Source organism: Rana temporaria, chromosome 3, assembly GCF_905171775.1.
Source record: "Rana temporaria chromosome 3, aRanTem1.1, whole genome shotgun sequence".
Classification (NCBI taxonomy): Eukaryota; Metazoa; Chordata; class Amphibia; order Anura; family Ranidae; genus Rana; species Rana temporaria.
In genome coordinates this window covers 171,232,041-171,256,106 of record NC_053491.1, presented here as the reverse complement: position 1 = coordinate 171,256,106, position 24,066 = coordinate 171,232,041, and the positions used below count along the sequence as shown (strand labels likewise).

The window sequence follows — 24,066 nt, the reverse complement described above, 5'->3', positions numbered from 1 at the left end:
TTCAGTACAATCTAATTAATTTACACTTCTCTATCTTTAAAAAGAAAAAAAATCATCATAACACAGCTGAGAAAAATATTTCTGGCTGCTGTTGTCTGCCTTAAAGCGGTAGTAAACTTTTTCTAAATTGTACCTACAGGCAAGTCCAAATAAAGGATAGGTAAGTAGGTACAGTGAATATCTCCTAAACGTTCAGTGTTTAGGAGATTTTCACACTGCATACATCTGGTGACATCACCGGCGCATGCCCTCTGAAGGTGCCGGATCTTCAGAGCTCTGTGCCGAAGACTCCAGCACTCATGTGTGGGAGTGATGTCATTGTGGTCCCGCCCACTCACACAGCTGGAGTTTGCAAACCATGAAGAAGGACTGGATGAAGGAAAAAGCTCTGTTGGCACGCCGCTGGAGGACTTTGTTCTAAGGTAAGCATTGCCTTGCATGGGATTTTTTTTTCTTTACATGCCGCGGTTCACTACTGATTTAACCAAAACTTTCAGCACCCCACAAAAATATTACATTTGTAGTTCAGTGTAACCTGAACAAACTTTGCTAAAATTATAATAAAACAAATAAAAAAACTGTTATAAAATAACCTTTGTACATTTATGCTATTTGAGGATTGCAGTGAGATGTGTATGGGTTCATAGTCAGTTTTAAAGAACAGCAGTTTCAAAGAATTAGTATAGGTGGGCATGGAAGTTCATACAATAGTTATCTTTTTGGACAGTAGTGTCTACAAAGCATCTGCAGTCGTTAAGGATGGATTGCAACGAACATTAACCATCAATGTGAAAACATCCAGGAATCCAGCAATTACATAGATGAAAACTTGATGTACGGGTATATTACTAATTTACATAAATACATCAATCTTCAATTCATCCACATATATAGGTTTATTAAATTTAACAAAAACTAAAAAGCAGCAAATCTTAAAATTTTAGTTTCTTGAAAAGAGCTTGGTAAAAAGTTAGTAAGCTACTATTTACTATGGGTTGCAGCTCTGCCTTTCTGGGCTGAAAATAATAAAAGGAGGTTAAAATATGCATGCAAGTATGTGTGCTTTACATATATAATTTTTAGACACCATTCATATGGCTTCTCCATCCCTTTCTGGTATTCAGAAATTCCAGGTATTAGAAATATTAATTAGATTAGATAGATAAAGGCTTCTATCTTTCATTTTCAAAGCTTAACTAAACAAGCTGAAGATCAAAGCTAAATGGTTGTCATGCACAACTGCTCCAGATGGCGTTTGCTCCAGTTTTGATAAATTGCCTCGATGTATAAAATTACTTCCACCAGCAGAGACGTCTCAGAACTTTAGCACATGTGGTTCTACATTGTGTGCACAATTATTAGGCAAGTGAGTATTTTCAAAGATGGCAGCTTCCTTGTCTGAAAACAACTTACACTTTAAATACCAAAGATTTGAGAAGAAGCAACTGTGAAGCTACCAGGAACCCATTATTCTCCAGTGCTGTCATATTCCAGAACTGCAACCTACACAGAGTGCCCAGAAGTACAAGGTGTTCAGTGCTCAGAAACATGGCCAAGGTAAGGAAGGCTGAAACCCGACCACCAATGAACAAGACACATTAGCTGAAAACGTCAAGACTGGGCCAAGAAATATCTGAAGACAGATTTTTTTTTAAAGGTTTTATAGACCGATGAGATGAGAGTGACTGGATGGGTCAGTAACGGGCACACAGCTCCACTCTGACTCAGACACCAGCAAGGTAGGGTTGCGGGTACTGGTATGGGCTGGTATTATTAAAGATGAGCTAGTTGGACCTTTTTAGGTTGAAGAGAGACTCAAAATCAACTCCCAAACCTACTGCAAGTTTTTAGAAGACACTTTCTTCAAGCAGTGGTACAAGAAAAAGTCTGCATCTTTCAAGAAAACCATGATATTTATGCAGAACAATGCTTCATCGCATGCATCAAAGTACTCTACTGCGTGGATAGCCAGTAAAGGAGATAAAGATGAAAAAATAATGACATGGCCCCTTTCTCACCGGACATAAACCCTATTGAGAGCTTGTGGGCCATTCCTAAATCGGAGATTTACGGTGAAGGAAAACAGTACACCTCTCTGAACATCGTCTGAGAGGCAGAGGTTGCTGCTGCACAAAAAGTTGATCATCAACAGATCAAGAAACTGACAGACTCCATGAATGGAAGGATTGTGTCTGTTAAAAAGAAGAGTGGCTATATTGGTCACCGTTTTTTTTTTGTCAGAAATGTTTATTTGTACATTTTAAGTTGTTTATTATTTTCACTTTAACAGATGAAAATAAACAAGTGGGATGGGAAAATGTTTGGTTTTTCATTTAGTTGCATAATGATTCTGCACACTAATATTTGCCCAATAATTGTACACAGTCTCCTAAGAAAGCCAAAACCTCACTTTTACTTTCCCAAATATTCAGGTTTGAGGTTTATTAACATTTTGGATTGACTGGGAGCACTGTAGTTCAATAACGAAATTAATCCTCAAAATTACAACTTGCCCAATTGTGCATCAGTTAATTCTAAATCAAGTGTGCTACTACCCGAATACCATAAAGGGATAGGGAAACCCAAGTATGAATGGTGTCTAAAACTGATTCATGTTGCATTATATGTTGTCCACAATGGGATATTTTTTCTTGTTTTATTTTATTTTTTTATTTGCATGACAAAGAATAATATGCATAAAAGCACACATACTTGCATGCATATTTACCCTGTCAAACATCTACTGCGTATGTCCTGGCATTTGTACATTTCAGAAGTGCTTTAATATTTTAAAACATGATTAGTCCAATTCATTTCACTGCAGAGGTCCAAATGTGTCCAGATTTATGAAAAAAAAGAGAAGCTAATGGCATTCTGTTCCATCTGTCACACACATTACTGACTGATAAACTGTGCACAGCTATATTAGCAAAATAACCTCCAGCTTTGCCATCAATGTGTAATGGCTATATAAAAGTAGAAAAGCTCTCTGCAAATAATCCCCAGATTAACAGGGGACTCGCTAAGTCTTCTCAAACTAAAAACGTGGAAATGACAGAATTCTGTAACCACAATATATTTTATCCCAGATCTTTTACAGCATTCACTTCAGATCGGCACATACCTGCTAAAGCCCATTCTCCAGTACTGTGAGAGTGTCCACTGTAGTACAGTATGTAAGTATCATGCCTGGGTCCATCGGATGTTCTCAGTTCCAGAAAAGACTTGAGTTTTGTTTGCAGGGTGTCAACAGTAAGACCACTTGTAGAGTAGTCACAGCCATAGGTTTCTATCATGTGGGAAGCAAAGAATCTCTGGATATCATTTAGCATTGCCGTGGAACGCAGGTTAAGTTCCTGTACATGTTCTGGTGGAAGCAACATGGGTTGTCCATTTGGGCTAATAAAAAGCAAAAAAAAAAAAAATAATCTTTTGAGAAAACAGGCTCTTTGTAGGGAACACTATACCAAAATGTAGCCTTCTGCATTTCAAAGTTTGATTGGATTTGTGGTAAACATAACAAAACTTAGCAACAAGGTTAGAAACAAAAAGGTTATCATATTTGCATAACATTGAGTTTAGCTGCATATAAAAGACACACAGAGAATTGAATCACAGCCAAAAGCTTGGTCTGGACTAAATGGGAAAGGGTTATAACTTCTGTGACAGTCTGACAAACCGCAAACTGTACTGAACACCGTACCACTCTCTTTTCCTCCAGAATTTTCACGTTGCAATCTAAATCACAGTTTTTGTTACCATGTCTGGGCTGGGCCGCCAGAGGTGGTGACACTTTTGACAAACCATTCACTCTTAGACCCCTTTTACACTGAGCCGCAAATAGCATCGGGGGTAAAACTCCGCCATTTTTACCGCTGACGCTATGGGCGGACTTGCGGCGCATTTCGGCTGCTAGGGAGGGTTTTACCCCCCGCTAGTGGCCGAGAAAGGGTTAAAACCGCCCGCAATGTGCTGCTGCAGCAGTGCATTGCGGGCGCTATAGCCGCACTGTCCCATTGATTTCAATGGGCAGCAGCATGGAAGCATCGGTAAACACACCGCTCCTTCACCACTCCAAAGATGTGGCTAGCAGGACATTTTTTTACCGTCCTACTAGCGCAACGCTTCAGTGTGAAAGCCCTCTAGCTTTCACACTGGAGACAATGGAGCAGCTGTTTGAGGGCGGATTGCAGACACCATTTTTAACGCTATAGCGCCTGCAATATGCCCCCAGTGTGAAAGGGGTCTTACTGGTGCCATTTCGGTTGTGGTAAATCGCATGGTGCCGAGTTTAAGTAGAATAAATAAAAAAAAGTTCAGGAACCAAAGACCAGCTGGACTCTACCCAGGTATTTTTCAGGTTTAAATACTTTTTTTTTTTTGGTTGTTTATACCTGTTTGGTAAAATCCCTTTTTTTCTTTTTTTTCCTTTCTTAAAATAAAGACATTGGGCCAGATTCACAGAGATCGGCGTATCTCTGTGCGGGCGTAGCGAATCTCTTATGCGCGCGCATGCTCAGAATCACGTTGAATTTACGCCCTAAGATACGACGGCTTAATGGCAACGACGTGAACGTAACCTACGCCCCGCCCCATTCACGTACGACTTACGTAAACAACGTAAAATCCGACGGCTGTTCCATCGTCCATACCTTATCATTGGCTGCGCCTCATATAGCAAGGGTAACTTTATGCCTAACGTATGCCTTACATAAACGGCGTAGCTTACTGCGACGGGCGCAAGTACGTTCGTGAATCGGCGTATCTAGCTCATTTACATATTTGACGCGTAAATCAACGGAAGCGCCCCTAGCGGCCAGCTTAAATATGCACCCAAGACACGATGGCGTAGGTGACTTACGTCGGTCGTATCTTGGCAAAATTCAGGCGTATCTTGTTCCCTGAATACGGCGCAAAGATACGACGGCGCATCACAGAACTTACGCGGCGTATCAACAGATATGTCGGCATAAGCTGACTGTGAATCTGGCCCCCCCACACCTTCTCACATATCCACTGTCTCAAACCCAGGTCCTATGCAATGGCTTCCTGACTTCAGACATACTAGCCCAGGGCTTGACAAAATCCGGGCGCCCGGTTTCAATTACGACTCAATTACCGGCCATCGCTCGCCTGCCACGATCGTGCGGCAGGGGGAGGTGGGGGCGCATGAAGGCACAGGATCCTGTGTCTCCGTGCGCCCCCACCTCCCCCGCCCGCGACGGCCGGAAATTGAGGCCGCGGCTTTGCAGCCTTGTGAAGGCCCAAGCTTTCTTCTGTGACATGGTGCCACCTGGTGGTGGTGTTGGCGTTGGCATTACAAGTAAAACAGCAATTCTAATGTGTTTTCTTCACTGTTTTCACTGCCATCTCCTTCCCTCTAATTAGAACCCCCAAATATTATATATTATTTTTTTATTCTAATACCCTAGAGAATAAAATGGCGATCGTTGCAATACTTTTTGTCACACCGTATTTGCGCAGCGGTCTTACAAGCGCACTTTTTTGGGGAAAAAACTACACTTTTTTTTTTTATTAAAAAATAGGACAACAGTAAAGTTAGCCCAATTATTTTTTATATTGTGAAAGATAATTGTAACAGGAGTCACTTTTGGGCACAGGTTGAGCCAGGAAATAAAGAGACATATATTGGAATGTTTTAACATGGACAGTAATCTACCACAGTGTTTCTCAACTCCAGTCCTCGAGGCGCCCCAACAGGTCATGTTTTCAGGATTTCCCTTAGATGAAACAGCTGTGGTAATTGCAAGGCAGTGAAACTGATCAAATCACCTGTGCAAAATAATGGAAAGCCTGAAAATATGACCTGTTGGGGCGCCTCGAGGACTGGAGTTGAGAAACCCTGATCTACCATATATTCTTTAAATGTCTGTAAAGGATATTGTGACCCTTCCGGTCAATACTGACTCTTTTCAATGATTAGCCCTGGCTAGTGACATGTTAAATGAGGCTGGCTCTTGAAAGGCCTTCCATTGTGTGAGGCTGTTGAGATGCTAACTAAGACTGCTTATGTGGATTGAAACTGAGAGTCAGGCTGGCTCCTAGACCCTCTCATTATGTATACTGTTTATGTGTGGAATGTACTTGTCGGAGACGCAACGTCTGGGGGATAATTAACTCTGAATATCATTATGTAAAAGAGTGTGATTGAAGCCCCCCCATGGTGTGATGAGGAGGGGACAGTTTGATTGTTCCTGTGATTTCTGTGACCTATTGTACTGCATATAAGCAAGCTATGAAGCCATTAAAAGTTAGTTTGACGCAGTAACAGAGCTTGTCAGTCTCGTTATTGAGGGAATTCTTATGGAATGGATCGGGTCTGCCTGCTGGTTGGAGTGTCGATAAGCTGTCTTGGATGGGATGGAAGGTCGTAAACGGTGGTGACCGTTACAATAATGTTACGAGCAAATTGATACCCAACATGTCACGCTTCAAAATTGCGTCCGCTTGTGGAATGGCGACAAACTTTTACCCTTTAAAATCTCCATAGGCAACGTTTAAATAATTCTACAGGTTGCATGTTTTGAGTTACAGAGAAGGTCTAGGGCTAGAATTATTGCTCTCGCTCTAACGATCGCTGCGATACCTCACATGTGTGGTTTGATTACCGTTTACATATGCAGGCGCTACTCACGTATGTGTTTGCTTCTGCGCGCAAGCTTGGTGGGACGGGGCTCCTAACTTTTTTAGCTGGCTCCTAGATTCCAAGCAAATTTGTCAAACTGTACTAGCCTATAAGAATTCAGTAGTGTATGTGGCTGTTTTGAGATACTGCTTCAATCTCTGGGACAGCCCCATACAAGTCTTGGTGCACTGGAGCAGCTTGAAGAAAGTGATTGTGTGTAAATCACAGTTGTCCTTCGGTTTTTAATCCTACTCCATATTCCTGTGCAAGGACAATAATTTGAAGGATTAAATCCAGATCCAGCCAGGGAACTAGCATTTTTAAAGAAGGAAGCCGCCAGTGTCAGTCTCCTTGCCTCTAAATGGCCTTAAACCAATCACTGTACTCATTCCAGGGAAAGTGACAGGCATTCTAGCTGGGGTAGCCCCTGTAACATAGCACCCATTAACAATTATCTATTTTCTCACAATTGTAAAATGTTAAATCTAGGTGCTATAGGTTATCATTCTTTACATTTCCATTGAATGAACCTTGACTACTGACTTTGGCCAGCCAGTGTGCCAACTACTCTGGTTAAACGAAGGAGTGAGGCCCTTGCACCTGGCAAGATGGTGGTCCAGTAAAAGTTCTACTTTTCTACTGAAAGCTAACATACCTTTAAATTCACATTAGTTTCCATGTTAAGTAGCGAAGGCTTCCCTATAACTATATATTGCTTTCTCCTATACAGAAGTAAACAAAACATAGTAGTAAGCAATATAAATTATATATTAATGTTAATAACATGAAAACAAATGCAATCGGATAAGAATTAGATCTTCCCTTTCGTAGTTTAAAAGAACATTAATAAATGATCTGAACTCTTATAGAAGAAACACTTTAGAAAGACACAGAGTAAAATATGTAAATGTATAATGTAGGGCTGCAACTAACGATTATTTTCATAATCGATTGGTTGGCCGAGTATTGTTTTTCGATTAATTAGTTAATCGGATAATAAAATAAAAATATTTGTTGTTGGGTAGATTACAAAACACAAATTGCAGCAAAAACACATTACATGCTATTCTGCAGCTTCTCCATTGAAGTTTATTGAACCAAAAAAACAAAATAGCACTGTTTTGCGTTAAAAGGTCCTTGCCCTTTCCAAATACACAGCAGCTGAAAAAAAAATCATGGATGTGAACGTGTCCCATAGGAAAACATGTAAATGAACTGTAGTGTGTTTCTGCAAAAAGCACCAAAACATAGAGGTGTCAACCCAGTCCCGAGAGGTTTAGTAACATAATGGGGTTAAAAAAAAAAAATTAAGTACAAAAAGAGCAAATAATCGCTACTGTGGGACAGTGAAAGTAATATTTACAGTAGCGATTTGCTTTTTTGTACTATAAAGGGCTAACTTTAGTTTTTTTTAACCCCATTATGTTACTGGCCGATTAATCGATTATGAAAATTGTAAATCGATTAATTTCATAATCGATTAGTTGTCGATTAATAGATTAGTTGTTTCAGCCCTAGTAATATGTAATAACTTTTCTGTAAACATTGTCTGCATACATTTATTTTTCAATAAAAACATATAAAAATGATTAAGCATGAATTATTTTATCCGTTTTGATTTTATTGGTGTGACCATGTGTAGATACAAATATGTTGTGAAGGCTTATATTGCCTTCACAACCTGTACCAGTGTCTGGGAACAGGAAGGGATGGGCCATCTTTCAAATGGGACAAAAATAATGTGATATATACAGCATAGTTTATGGTATATAGGAGGTCCAAAAATGTAGCGTACAGTGCGACGTGTGATCCAGATAATGCAGGTTATGTATAGTGCAGCATATGCACTATACTCTGTAGGTTTCCAGCCCATCTCTAGCAAGGACAGCAAACTCTGCAGTCAGGGGTGAGTTGACTTGTCTTGCTGAGAGCTCCTGATCTGAATGTCTTTCTGCACCATGATGAATGCAGGAAAGAGATGTATCTCTCACACAGTGCCTCCCACTTCTCCATCACAGTAACTTTTGTAGATTACATTTGGGGCTTGACTGGGCTACTGACTTGCAGTGTGACATAACAGAGGGGAGGAATAATCAACTCCTGTGCAGCCATACTATTAGGCAAATGGCAAAGAATATTAGTGCAAAATATGGTGCACTGCAGTGAAATAATATAAACTTTCTGATATACATAGAGGCATGCCAAAAAGGATTATGTTATATTACTTTCATAAAGCCATTATGTCCAAAAAGAAAAACGGTGCCACATTACTCTGCTCAGAGAAGGGAAAGGATAGAAAACAAGCGGACCCCTCTCTGCTTGCATTCACGTGCAGTTTACATGGCCAAGCAGGATCGGCAGAGGCAAGCACAGGGGTGCGAGGTAAACTCTACTTCAGCCACTTGAGTCTTAAGTTTGGGAGGTGGAGTCTGGTGGCTTCTAAACCATCTTCCTCTCCTTAATTTCCCAAACTCATTAAGAGGTCAGGTAATCTTGGCAGACCTTTCCACACATTTCCAGGAAGGACCTCAGCTCTGACATTTCAGGGCTTTGGCCAAATGGCAACGGCTGCCAATTGCTTGACGTCAGTAGCCACTTCTTCATTTAGCAGAGAGTACATGCCCCAGATAGTCGATAGATAACTGACAGAAATGGCACTACTCCTGGCAATGTCTCTGCTCTTCTTCATGAAGTCTCACTTTTTCTGAGCTGGAATTGAGGAAATGCCTTCTACTTGAATGGGCACTTACAGGAGAGGGGCCTGTCCCGCTACGCCACATGAATTTCCATACTTGCCTGCACAACTTCTCAAGACGCTCCCTCTCCCGAGGCCCTCCAGTCACAGCAGCCTCCCCTCTCCAAGCCCCCTAGAAACTCCCTGCAGTCAAAAGGTCTGTCACTTTTTTTCCAGGCTCCCTGGCTAGCTACCAGTCCTGGATGGGGAATCACCTTGACATACCCACTCCTGGGATTTCTCCTTCATTCCTCAGGGTTTAGTTTCCTGGCCATGCTTCCTCCTCAAGTCCCTACCAGTTTTGATGGGTGAGGCTAAAGTCTGGCTGCCAAAGCAGCAAATTAGCATCCTCTCTTCTTCTCCCTCTGCATCCCCCTCCTGCTTGGTCAAACCCAGTGGCAGGGGACAGAAGGATAAATTGGAATGTGGTCATGAATGCCCAGGCTCCGTGACTTAGCATTAAAAAGTCTGCCAGCTAGGGCTACACCACGAGAGGAGAATCAACAATAATGCCACTATATTTCTGTGGTAGTAGTGATTTGTTGATGTGCTTCCCATACCATAGGACAAGTTTACCAACATTTTCTTCTTCTCTTATTTTCACAGATTTCCAAATTTTGCATGAATACATTTCCTTTTAACACCATTTGACAGTTTTAACTGTAACCCTTCCTCATTCCTCTAAAAATGTGTTTTGGCCCTGTGAGAGGTGTTCCCTGATTTTCTGTTCTGGCATCCGGAAATCTTTCAAATAGAAAATGTCAATAAAAAAAAAAACCTTAAAAGACACTGTACACATTCCTACCTGCACATTGTGTTTTTCACCTGCATAAGATGTGCATTGATCCTGTAGTTTCATGGTGTCATATGTTGCCCTGTATGCACAGCCTATAGCAGAAGTTTCTGTTTAAGTAGAAACATGAGGTATTTCGGTATGGCACTACAAAGGTTAATGCATGGCCTTGGTATGTAGTGTGAAACTTGACATTTCCTGTGAAGAAACATATTTCGCAATCCCTGGGCCTTTCATTCTAGTGCTGGTGCAGGTGAGAGCTACACAGTAATTAGATCTAACAAACACACAGGCAGTGCATTTACAGGTACACATGCAGCTGAAATTATTATTTTTTATTACATTAGAACTTTCACATTTATGATGCGACAAAGAAAAAATGTCTAGGCATGAATTGAACACCATTTTATCTGGAACAGGAAGTTGCCTTTGGTGCATAGGGACAAGCTATCTGAAGCAATACCTAGACATAGGAGAATCAGTCAGCCATGACACTACAAACTACAGCCACAACACGTGGCAAACAAACAGCATAGGGAGTATAACGAATACCTAGTTAACAAAAGAAAAAAAAGTTGAAAGTGTACAATGCCTTGATCTTAAACTTAATACATTTCTTGCTGTAAGGTGCTTTTTAAAATATGTGGTAGGATTATGGAAAATAAAGTTAAAGGGCAACTGAACCCTTGTACAGTGGTTCTATAATTAAGTGCATCCAACTAGGTGAAATACCTTAGCCCTAATTAAGTGATCGTCACTGTGAGGCCTGCATGGAGCCTAGTTGCCAACACCCGGGAGGGGGGGTACATTTGTTAGAGGACAACTGTACAAGGGACTGTTGCCCTTCCAAGGTGGAGCTTTGCTACATTATAAATATGACATATATCTGTACAGTTACACTATAACTGCATACTCTTTCTGGGTACACAATGTAAGTGACAACACTACAGGGTACAGACATTGAAGCAACTTACCTGCAAAAATTTGTGGGAATTACAACCGCATAGCCAACAGAAGTCCCTCCCAAACAGCTACCAAGTTCATGGAATAGACCGTGTGCCATTGACTCAAGAGGTAAGACAATCAGAAACAAGCTCATAAAGGTCCCATTGGTTGGCTAGAAAAAGAGCAATGCAAAACAGTAAGTGACTGCATCAACAAATGCCATGAATTCTCATCTAATTTCAGTATGTTGCAGTGATGAACTTCTTGAACTGCTATACTGATAACAGGAAGGAAGTCACTGTAAAACTCATACTGTAAGATTTTATGCAGCGGTAGTGTGCAAATGTCATGGAAAAGGCATATAAAAAGGAAAGAACTCAGGTAGCACGTTTAATAATCTGCTCCAGATCTGCTTCCCACTACAAAGTATTACATGCTTTCACAGAAGAAAACAGAACATCTGCTTGATAGATTATAGTGCACAATGATTCTAAATGAATAGAATTCATTCATAATCAAGCACTATCACACTATTCAAAACAGCACAATATACTTAAAAGAGGGAGCATAGTACATATTCCTGACACAGTGCAGCTTAGGCTACTTTCACACTGGGGAGTTGCGCCGGAGGTAAAGTGCCGCTTTGCCGTCTTTTTTGCGGCGCTATTCGAACTGTAACGGGGTGCTTTTAACCCCCGCTTTCTCACACAGCAGAGCAGACTGAAGCCAAAGCCACCTCCCCCTCCTCGGATGTCTACATGTACACAGATTGGAGGAGAGACACTGCTGTGCATGCCGAGCTAAGGTCTGCACTGTATTGTAGATGAAGGAGGGGCACAGAGTCTATACTGAGGGAGGGAAATCTGTACTTAGTGGGGTGGGGGGGTCTGTACTTAGTGGGGGGGTCAGAACTTGTAAGGGGGGGTCTGGCCTGAGGGGGGGCTGTACTTAGTTGAGGTGGGGTCTAGACTTGGTGTAAGGGGGGCGGGTTGGTACTTAGTGGAGGGGGGTCTGTGCTTAGTGTAAGGGGGAGGTTTGCCCTTAGAAAGCTGTATTTTTCATCAGAATTTTGGATTGTGTGTACGGGCCATAAAGGAGGGGGTGGTCTATACTGAAGGAGGGTGGTCTGTACTTAGTGAAGGGGGACTATACTTATTGGAGAGGGGGTCTGTATGTAGTGAAGTGAGGGGTCTAGACTAAAGGAGGGGTTGGTCTATTCTTAGGGAAGAAGGGGGCTATACTGAGGAAGTGGGGGAGGTACTTAGTGGAGTGGGGGGTCTATACTTAGGGGAGAGGGAAGTCTATACTGAGGGAGGAGGGGTTCTGAACCAAGGGAGGGGGGTCTGTACTGAGGGGGGAGTGGTCTAGACTTAGTGGAGAGGGGGGTCTGTTCTGAGGAAGGCAGGTGGAGAGGGGGGAAACTATAGTTGGTAGAGAAGGGGGGCTGTACTGAGGGAGGTGGTCTATTATTAGTGCAGAGGGGTGTCTGTACTTGGTGGAGGGGGGGGGGTGTAAAACCATGTTTTACCGAACCAGGTGACACCAACCCTAGTGACACCACTGTGTTATGTTAAACAGAATGTTGCAGCTTCTGTGGGTGCCAACTTTAAAATCTCAATTATTTTGTATTGGTGAGCAGAGCTAAAGCGATAGCTCATGCATCATATTTAGCACATGGACTGCAGACACATAGACTGCATGTACAAATCTAAACTTGGACTAACCTGTTTTTCTACAACATATACTGGAGTGCAGACTTCCCTTACACTGTAACTATTGTTTTTTTTTTTTTTTTTTAACAAAGTGTACAAATTCCAACTGCAATTTAATATTATATATTCACACCAGTTTAAAGGGTTCGTTCACCTTTACAAGAAAACTGCCTCTATAGGCAAGGGGTGTTTGTAGATGAAAAACTGTGCAGCTCTGACTAAAGTTGAATACTGCCCTTGCTTCAGGCCATTTACTTAACTCATGAAGCCTGACTGGAATACACCCAGGATGTTGCTAGGACGTTGATAAAGAGGAGCTCCAGTTGTTTATGTTTATTAAAAGCCAGCAGCCACAAAAAGTGTATTTGCTTACTATTAATAAACACACACTCATGTCCCACAATCCAGTGATGTGCTCACCCAAACCATTGCTCGTCTCCTTCTCTCCCCGGCGCTGACATTTCAACTGTGGGCACCCAGCTGTGACAGCTTGCGGCCTCAAAGCCAGATGCGCATGCGCGAGTCGTGCTGCGTGTCCTGGATGGTCCGGCAGTCATCTGGGAGCTGTGCAGTATCCAAAATGACTGCAGGAAGGGGGAGAGGAGAACTTGTCAAAACAAGGTACTTAAAGCAGAACTTCCCCTTTTGGGCGGAGCTCTGATTTAAGTGAGACCTAGTCATTACTGCTCACCTTCAACCATCACAGAAGTGACCTATTTCTCCGATTCAAACCCCCTCACATGCATTTCTCTCCCCTGATGCAGTAGGTTTGAGCTCTCACTCCTGTGATGGTGGAGGTGAGCAGTAATGACTAGCTCTGACTTACCTAGCAAAATCCTGGTAGCTTTCAGGTTAGGCTTTATGAGGTACATAAAATGGCCTACACCTGTAGCAAGGGCATTACTCAACTCTGGTTAAAGCTGCACAGTTTGTTTTCATCTACAGACGCCCATTATCTGCATAGACAATGTTTTGGTAAAGGTGAACAAACCCTTTAAGCAAAGTATAGGCATATGTCAATGGCATTTTTACTTGCCTTTTTTTTTTTAAGGTGTGTTTAAGGTACTTACATACACCTTGATGGGTTCTAATATTTGTGCATTGAAACATATTAAAAGGGGTTATCTCCTTGCTTTATTAATAGCTAAACCAATTTAACCTCCTGAAAAAGAAAACTCAGAGGTACCAATCATCTCTCAGATTGCTGTTCTGGAAGACAACTGGGAAAATGTCAGACAACTCGCAACAGTCTTTCACCTAAAACATGCACACATATGAAGTGGTCAGAACATGTTTTATTTTATAGCTCTACAAATTTTGTGCAGGAAAATGTAAGAAAATTATGTGGTAAACTTGTCTCAAAAAAATGTATCCCTGCCCCTGTTTTGAACAGATACATCTCTTCCATTGTTTATAGCTACTCTGATTGTAAAGCTTACCCCCCCCCAAAAAATAACAAACGTGTTCTACGTATCTGCTTCATGCAATGGTTTTGCAAAGAGTGGCCACGAACCTCGTCATCTGAGGTCTTCCGCTTGCTATGTATGGGGGCACCCGTGTGGGCTCGATCACAAGCCGAGCTGTGTGTGCCTATAGACACACAGTGTTGCTTGGCCCTGTCCCCCGCTCTCTCCTCAAAGGATTTGACTGATAGCAACAGAGGCCAATGGCTCCTGCTGCTGCCGAGCCTCTTGTAAAAAAAAAGGGGAGAGGAGAGCTGCTGCAGACAGGCACAGTGCTGGAACAAGATTGGGCTGGAGGGCAATTTGGAAAATCTTTTTACCTTAATGCATTAAAGAGGCGTTCCAGTAATTTTTGTGTTTATTACAAGTCAGCAGCTAAAAAAAAAAAACTGCTGACTTAATAAACACACAGACTCACCAGTATCGAGATCCAGGGATGTGCTCATCGGAGCCATCCCTTCTCTACCTCCCTGGTACTGGCATCTCAACTATGGGCACCCGGCTGTGACAATGCTTGCTGCGTCACAGCCGGCAGGCCACTGTGCATGTGCGAGTTTCACTGCACCTCCTGAATGGTCCAACAGTCTTCTGGGACCGGTGATGTGTCCCAGAAGACTGCTAGGAGGGAGGAGCAGCTGGTACTTGTCAAAACTAGGTGCCCCCCCAAACGAAAATTGCATGCCAAATGTGGCAGGGAAGGAGTACTTAAAGCTGAACTTCCCCTTTTGGGCGGAGCTCTGCTTTAAAAAGGTAAACCAACTTTTTTGCCATTCACTTTATTAGGCTGACACCATTCAATGTCTGAGTGCATCCTTTACTCGTTGTTCATATTTCTGCTGAATATATGTTGTAATGTCTAAGCTAAATACTAATACAAATTGTACAATATGTATATATTTTTCCTTACCTGCCAAGATACAGCTCCAAGGACTGTTGTTGACAGGAGACTGAAGAACACCAAACGCTCAGAAATAAGGCAAAAATGACGCATTCCCTTTGAGGCCATAACCCTATCAAGGCTGTTATCTGTTCTATGGCTGTAATATACCTTATGGCAGTCATTCAACTTAGTGTGGAAACCCCAAAGAGTGATTAAAAAGATAATATGGCAGATTAGCCAAAAGATGCCAAAGATGGAAAAGCCAGGAATAACAAAATACCATAAATGTAGATCTTTCAATTTAAAGGCTGCTAGAATGAAAAATATCAGTTCAATCAATCCAATAGACATGACCGAAAACCTTCTGCAAATCCTGCTTCGATACAAATATGGTTTCCATCGCTCTGTGACCGAAAGACCACTAAAGTACACGTCAAGAAAGGGCTCACTAATGATGCAACAGAAAAAGCAAGATAATGCAAATGGATTGACATGAATTTCTAATGATGGGAAAAACAGCACAGGTGTCACAACACTAAATATAACCAGGTTTAGGATTGCCAGGAAAGACTTCATTCGCAGGTCAATAATTATCAGTGCAAATGCGGTGATAAGCAAGATGATGCACAATGACTTTTGGACAAGCATGATGGTACTGGCAACGGCAAAACCAGTCAGTTCCAAAAACTCTGCTGCTGTTAGAAAGGTGGGATGGTGCCGAACACAACCACAGATCCTCTCCACAAGTGCATACATTGCTCGAATGATTATGGAGGCTATAAGCAAGTATTTTGTGGCTTCCTCTTTTACATCATACTTAAACTGGGACATATCGATAAAACAAAGCAGACCAAGAAGAAACCCGAACCAAAGATTTGAAAGGCTTAAACTGGCAGCTTCCATAGAAAAATAGTAGTAAAGGATGCTTGCAATGCCAAAGATGAAAAGGCCCAAGATAAATATTACCAATATTATTGTTTCAGCTGTCTGTTCCCATCTAACATAAAGACCCATACATATGGCCACTAGTAAAGTGATCTTGGCTAAAAAGCCCAAATATCTGACTGATGTGTGCATGTTGACCTCTTGGTTTGCCTCTTCGAGTCGTGTCATTGCTGCATGGAGGCAGTGACTAACACAGTAACGGAGTGATCTGCACATGTAAAAATGTGGGAACGGGATTTGCCAAAGAGATTGTATTCTTGATTTCTCATATAGAAGTTTGAAGGCGCTGCTACTTCCTTGTAATGTACATCACTTTGTCATAGAGAAGGCAGCTATGCAGTCAGGGGTTTCCTATTTCTTCTTTTCCATTAAACAGCCTGTAGGAATAAAAAAAAAAATAATAAAAAAAAATCAAATAAAATTCCATTATTTGTGTACAGCATAAATTAATCAAATGAAATAAAAGCTTTGAAGTTGTATATAAAGGGTGTTACTGAATAACATTGGTATTTGCAACATTCCAAAGTACAATGTCTGCTTACAGAATTGGTATGGCTTGGTATAGCTTTTATAGCTACATTTCTTACACAGAACAATACACGTTTGTTTGAGGACTGATATTGCTGATAACACCAATAAAAAATCCTGGATGAGTCACTTCTTTTTACATTAAAGCCGAGGTTCACCCTAAAAACAAGTATATACCATTCAATCCAGCATACTGCCGACATGTACAGTATGCTGTTTTTTTTTCAGTTTACATACCGTAGTATAGGTATTTTCCCCCCCGGCTTCCGGGTAGTGAATCCCGCGGGAGTGGGCGTTCCTATTCAGAGACTAAGTGATTGACGTATGACAAAAGCTTCCCTACGGCGCATATTGCGCATCGCCAGTTTCCGAAAAAGAAGCCGAACGGCGAGTCGGCTCTATACGGCGCCTGCGCACCGACGTTCGGCTTTTTTCGGAAACTGGTGACGCGCCTTTTGTGCCAGGGGGGAAGCTTTTGTCATGCGTCAATCACTATCCGGAAGGCGGGGGGGGGGGAATACCTATACTACGGTATGTAAACCAAAAAAAAAACCAGCATACTGTACATGTCGGCAGTATGCTGGATTGAATGGTATATACTTGTTTTTAGGGTGAACCTCGGCTTTGAGATTTGCATACTTAAAGTGGCCGTGACAGAATGGAAAACAAAACCTCTCATTCTTTTATATATTTTCAGAAAGTCCCTGTAAAATAAAAAGATATTTTTTATGTTGCACAATAATTGCACAACTGTTGATCGTAGCAATATTTTCAGGAAGCAATACGCTAAAATGAATTTTAGTCCACAAATACAATATAATCCCCGATTTGGAGTGTTGAGTAAATGGATACCAAATGCAGTGGGCCTCAAAACTGCATGCACCCACACCAAAGAAACATTTTGGTACCCAAAACTATCATAATACAACATTTTAAATGCCAGTTACCTGCAAATAAGGGACCTACAATTAATGGTTTCACTCCAAATACTAACATGTGGCACAATTTCCATTTACATACACATATGCACTCAACGCACATATTTTTGTTCACGTGTGCTACTTAGCTTTATTACTATCACATAGGTGATAGGCAAGGCCCCATGCGACAGCACTAGGCAGGTGACAAGTTCTCTTCATGGAGATATCCTGGGTTTATTAGACCCAAAATGTCTCCACTGCCTTGACTCATGCTGCTGGATGGAATTGATCAGCTGTACGCCCAGCTTTCTAGAGGGGATTTTGACAACTCTGAACTAAAAGTGCTCATAGCGAGTGCTTTAGGTTTGCTACAGTTGTTGAGATCTTGAGCTCCCGGGAGGAGCAGCAGAGCCCCAATACCAATTAGAGTTAGCACCGGAGGGGGGAATGGGGTGGGGCATAAGTTTGAGTCATGTAAAAAAGTGATCTGACAGCTCTACAGCCACCCTGGTCACATTTACAGCAAAGCCAGGCTCCCGATTATAAAAACAGAAACAAGCTAATAACTGCTATTACAGCTATAGGCTTCAACCTGTTCACCTGGTTGGTCGTTCCTAGTATGTTCAAAAAGTCTAATTAGTTAAATAGACCAAGAGAAGCTAGAAAACTGAGGGAAGTAATGCAAGGCTTTCTCCCTGGTGTGGAGTGTCGTGCTCGCCCCCCTTCCTTGAGGTGGGAGGGGGCAAGCAGGAGGGTCAGGACACACTCTACTTTGCAGATAGAGAAAGGAGCTGTGCGTTAGTGGGTGTCCTGACACTCCTGCTCGCCCCCTCCCCCAAGAGACTTTCTCCACACCAGGGTGAAAGCCTTACATTACGGTGTGTAGTTACAGACAGAAGAACAGGAAGTGAGGATTTCTTAGAAGAAATAAGGACATTTAAAAGCAACATGGAAGGATGAGGTAAGTGAAGGAGGACTGCACTAAGGTAAATGAAGCTATTTAGGGGGAAAAATACCTTTACAACCCCTTTAATAAATGGGCCATATATGCTTCCAAAACATTACATTATAGTGATGAATAATAAATCCCTGGTGAAGGATGAAATTGACTGATAACAATGGTTCTTCTGGTTTTCAAAATGTTCTGCTGTGTCCTAAAACACATTAGCAGTAATGCATTTGTATTTAGCCATCTCCATGCAATACGATGTTCTTTCCCATGCTTGTTTTCTGCAGTTTCTCAGGTTCTCCCAGCTTGATTGTCAGCAGTGGACCCGGTCTCAGATTTTTTTTACAATATATAATTTAGTATCGGAGTTCAGCTATTTGGAGATACATAGTTTCCCCTTTGAATACGTTTCTGTTTATGAATATTACATAGGAGATATAGGTGTTTTGTATTATTCAAGATTAGTTTGGTTTCTGCTTCCTGGCTGTGTGCATTCTCTAGCAGGATGTGAGCCTAGAGATTTTTAGAGCTCGTACAGCATAACAATGAGCTTCAGCTGCAAAAACAGACATCTCTGGCAATGTTAACCTTCAGTAATCTACTGGTGCTGTTTTCATTATCTGCCTACACAATCTGTTTAAGAATAGCAAAAAAAAAAAAAACACCACACACTATAGCTGGTAAGGGTGCTTCCAGATATTGAATGCTGTTAACCGCTCAGGTAAAATCCAGCAACTCTAAACCTGGTCATACACAAAATGACTATCATGTGGTTCCTGATGAACTGAACAAAATGTGATATTGGCACTCGCTTGCTTGGCATCCTTGGATTGATAAACAGGAGTTGGGTGGAGAATTGTTGGCCAAGCAGTGGCTGCATCCACTGTTGGGTATTCTGACAGCCGAGGCCAGTTTCTAAAATAAAATAGCTGGCACTGCAGATTCGCCCATGGAGGAATCTGGTATTTTTTTTTTATATATTCAAAAGCAACTGGAACGGATTCCTAACCTATCCTGTTCCATCCAAGAGTGGTCAGCTCAGCTGGCATGCTTGATATAAGTCATACAGTGGCAGGAAAAAGTATGTGAACCCCCTAGAATTTACTGGTTTTCTACAGTAATTTGCCATAATATGTGCTCTGAGCCTCATCTAATAGCCTGTACACACGATCACTTTAGTAAACTCTTCATTTAAGATACAAAACTAGCAATGTTTGGCTGGGCGACCCGCTCTAGAAGTCCTGGTGGTTCCAAACTTCTTTCATTTATGGATGATGGAGGCCACTGTGCTCATTGGGACCTTCAACGCTACTGAAAGGTTTCTGTACCCTTCCCCAGATCTGTACCTCGATTCAGTCCTGTCTCAGAGGTCTATAGAAAATTCTTTGGACTTTATGGTTTGGTTTGTGCTCTGACATGCAATGTTAACCTTACATAGATAGGTGTGTGCCTTTCCAAATCATGTCCAATCAACTGAATTTACCACAGGTGGGCTCCAATCAAGTTGTAGAAAAATCTAAAAGGATGATCAGTGGAAAGCAGATTGCACCTGAGCTCAATTTTGAGTGTCAAGACATACAAGGTCGAATTTCGAACAAATTTTCTTTTCAAAATCAGAAAGTTCGTTTTTTGTGATCCGATGATGCCACCATTGATTTTCGAAATTCGGCCGACAAAATATTCATGTTGCCGGGAATATTCTTTTCTTGCACATGCGCGTTTTTTTTTTTTGTATTTCATTTCTCCCACAATTCTCCCATCATTGATCAGAAAATCGTTTGTTTTTCAAAAAATTTCCAACATGTCGGATTTCTCAAATTTGTTTGCAGCACGAAAATCGGCTGTTGCTGCAGCCCACTAACGGTGCGAAATTCGTACGAAAATTCTTTGATACGATTTTCGAAAGAAAATTCTTTCGAAATTCGAACCGTGTATGGCCGCCTAAAGGCTGTGAATACTTATGCAAATGTGATTTTGTTCGTTTTTTATTTTTAATGCATTTTAAAAGATTTCAAAACCCACTTCTTTCATGTTGTCATTATCCCTTTCATGCCTATGCCTATGTATGACATTTGGTGTTTACAAGTTAAAATCCATATTTTTGGCTAGAAAATTACTTAGAACCCCCAAACATTATATATATATTTTTAGCAGAGAATCTAGAGAATAAAATGGCGATTGTTGCAATATTTTATGTCATACGGTATTTGTGCGGCGGTGTTTTAAACACAACTTTTTGGGAAAAATTTACTTTCATGAATTTTAAAAAAATGAAAAAGTAAAATTAGCCCAATTTTTTTGCATAATGTGAAAGATGATGTTATGCCGAGTAAATAGATACCAAGCATGACACGCTTTATAATTGCACGCACTCGTGGAATGGCGACAAACTACGGTAACTAAAAATCTCCATAGGCGACGCTTTAAACTTTTTTTACGGTTACCAGGTTAGAGTTACAGAGTAGGCCTAGTGCTATAATTATTGCTCTCGCTCTTACGATCGCGGCGATACCTCACATGTGTTATTTGAACACCGTTTTCATATGCGGGCGCGACTTCCGTATGCGCTTTCTTTGCTGCGCAAGCTCGCGGGGAGGGGGGCGCTTTAAAAATTTTTTTTTTTGTTTTCTTATTTATTTATTTATTTTTTCTAATATTACATTTTTTTTTTTTTTTTTTTACATTTTGATCACTTTTATTGCTGTCACAAGGAATGTAAACATCCCTTGTGACAGCAATAGGTCGTGACAGGTACTCTTTATGGAGGGATCGGGGTCTAAAAGACCTCCGAGCCCTCCTTTGCACTTCAAAGTATTCAGATCGCCGAAAACGGCGATTCTGAATACTGTGTACTTTTTTAAATCCGGCGCCATTGGCAGCCGAGAAACCCGGAAGTGACGTCATGACGCCGCTTCCGTGGTTTCAATGCGCACACTGAATCAAAGCCGTTTACGGCTTTGTTTCAGAGCGCGCCGAGACGCTGGAGGCGCCGGATCGTGGATCGGGTCTCCCGGTGGGACGGGAGGCCCGGTCAGAGCGGCGAGAGGCGGCGGGAGGGGGGGGATGTCCCCTCCCGCTCCTCCGGCATAACAACCGAGCGGCTTTTAGCCGCATCGGTTGTTATGTTTGGAAAGCCGATCGCCCGCTCTAAACAACGGTACCGGGATGATGCCTGCGGCTGCAGGCATCATCCCGGTACAACCCCTGAAAGCCGAGGACGCATATATGCGTACGCTCGGCGTGAAAGGGTTATAGGGAATCATTTGTCGAATTTTGAGAAAAATAATGAATTTAATAAATTTTGGAATAAGACTAACATAAAATGTGGAAAAAGGGAAGCACTGTAAATACTTTCTGGATGCACTGTACATGATTCTTTTCAGTCTGCCCCCCTAAACAGGGAAACAGGAATATTTAACAGAATGGAAAACTGGAGTTAATTATGAATCCTAGTATCAGTCCTCATGTATATCAAGTGTGCTCTGTGGATGGCCGGGGGGGGTTATCCATCCATGTAGCTCTTCCAAGACAGTTGGAGGATATAGTCACTGACAAGCTAGACCAAGGGATGTTAGGGCTTTATCCTGGGTTACCCACCAAAGATAAGGGAGCGGCCACTCCATCCCTCGGTCTGGCTTGTCAGTGACCATCTCTGGCAACTCTCTTGGAAGAGCTACATTGAGGGATAACCCTCAGCCTTCCACAAAGCACCCTACATATACTTGAGGACTGAGACTGGGATTCATAATTATTGATGGGCTATATAAAAGCTTTTCCTGCGAGTGCATAAGAATATATGTTTTTATCGTTTTTGTTATTAAAAGGATAACTCTACTGGAGTCTTTTGCGCTCTTTTTGTTTATCCAGTGCCCGCTGGTACTTGGAGAGCTACAGTGACCCCAGGCTATCCACAAGATTACTACATTAAGTCCAGACTGATAGAACAGTCAGTGCATACAGACAGGAAGTGAACTGCCATCAGCAGTGGGATACGTGTATGAAGACAGGAAGTGAATGCTGTGCTGCAGTCAGTGGGGTACGTGCACACAGGCAGGAAGTGAATGCTGTTCTGCCATCAGTGGGGTACATGCACACAGACAGACAGGAAGTGAACTTGTTGCAGACATCAGTGGGGTACATACAGACAGGAAGTGAACTTGTTGCAGACATCAGTGGGGTACATACATACATACATACAGACAGGAAGTGAACTGCCATCAGCAGTGGGGTACGTGTATGAAAACAGGAAGTGAATGCTGTGCTGCCGTCAGTGGGGTACATGCACACAGACAGAAAGCGAAAGCGAATGCTGTGCAGCCGTCAGTGGGGAACGTGCACACAGACAGAAAGCGAATTCTGTGCAGCCGTCAGTGGGATACATGCACACAGACAGAAAGCGAATGCTGTGCAGCCGTCAGTGGGGTACATGCACACAGACAGGAAGCGAATGCTGTGCAGCCGTCAGTGGGGTACATGCACACAGACAGAAAGCGAATGCTGTGCAGCCGTCAGTGGGGTACGTGCACACAGACAGAAAGCGAATGCTGTGCAGCCGTCAGTGGGGAACGTGCACACAGACAGAAAGCGAATGCTGTGCAGCCGTCAGTGGGGTACGTGCACACAGACAGAAAGCGAATGCTGTGCAGCCGTCAGTGGGGTACGTGCACACAGACAGAAAGCGAATGCTGTGCAGCCGTCAGTGGGGTACGTGCACACAGACAGAAAGCGAATGCTGTGCAGCCGTCAGTGGGGTATGTGCACACAGACAGAAAGCGAATGCTGTGCAGCCGTCAGTGGGGTACGTGCACACAGACAGAAAGCGAATGCTGTGCAGCCGTCAGTGGGGTACATGCACACAGACAGAAAGCGAATGCTGTGCAGCCGTCAGTGGGGTACGTGCACACAGACAGAAAGCGAATGCTGTGCAGCCGTCAGTGGGGTACGTGCACACAGACAGAAAGCGAATGCTGTGCAGCCGTCAGTGGGGTACGTGCACACAGACAGAAAGCGAATGCTGTGCAGCCGTCAGTGGGGTACGTGCACACAGACAGAAAGCGAATGCTGTGCAGCCGTCAGTGGGGTACGTGCACACAGACAGAAAGCGAATGCTGTGCAGCCGTCAGTGGGGTACGTGCACACAGACAGAAAGCGAATGCTGTGCAGCCGTCAGTGGGGTACGTGCACACAGACAGAAAGGGAATGCTGTGCAGCCGTCAGTGGGGTACGTGCACACAGACAGAGAGCGAATGCTGTGCAGCCGTCAGTGGGGTACGTGCATACAGACAGAAAGCGAATGCTGTGCAGCCGTCAGTGGGGTACGTGCACACAGACAGAAAGCGAATGCTGTGCAGCCGTCAGTGGGGTACGTGCATAGAAAGCGAATGCTGTGCAGCCGTCAGTGGGGTACGTGCACACAGACGGGAAGCGAATGCTGTGCAGCCGTCAGTGGGGTATGTGCACACAGACGGGAAGCGAATGCTGTGCAGCCGTCAGTGGGGTATGTGCACACAGACGGGAAGCGAATGCTGTGCAGCCGTCAGTGGGGTACGTG

The 24,066-nt window shown here is 42.7% G+C and overlaps 1 protein-coding gene across 1 annotated transcript in view; it reads right to left on the bottom strand.

Annotated features, from left to right (window-relative positions):
* TMEM168 (transmembrane protein 168) overlaps positions 1-24,066 on the bottom strand; it is a 30,276-nt gene that overhangs the window by 2,925 nt on the left and 3,285 nt on the right. The window contains exons 2-4 of the mRNA XM_040343810.1: positions 15,201-16,495; positions 11,148-11,290; positions 3,125-3,399 (exon numbers count right to left, since the gene is read on the bottom strand). Of these exons, the coding sequence (XP_040199744.1) occupies positions 3,125-3,399; positions 11,148-11,290; positions 15,201-16,334 (1,552 nt within the window). The 5' untranslated portion in view covers positions 16,335-16,495. The remainder of the gene's footprint in view (positions 1-3,124; positions 3,400-11,147; positions 11,291-15,200; positions 16,496-24,066) is intronic.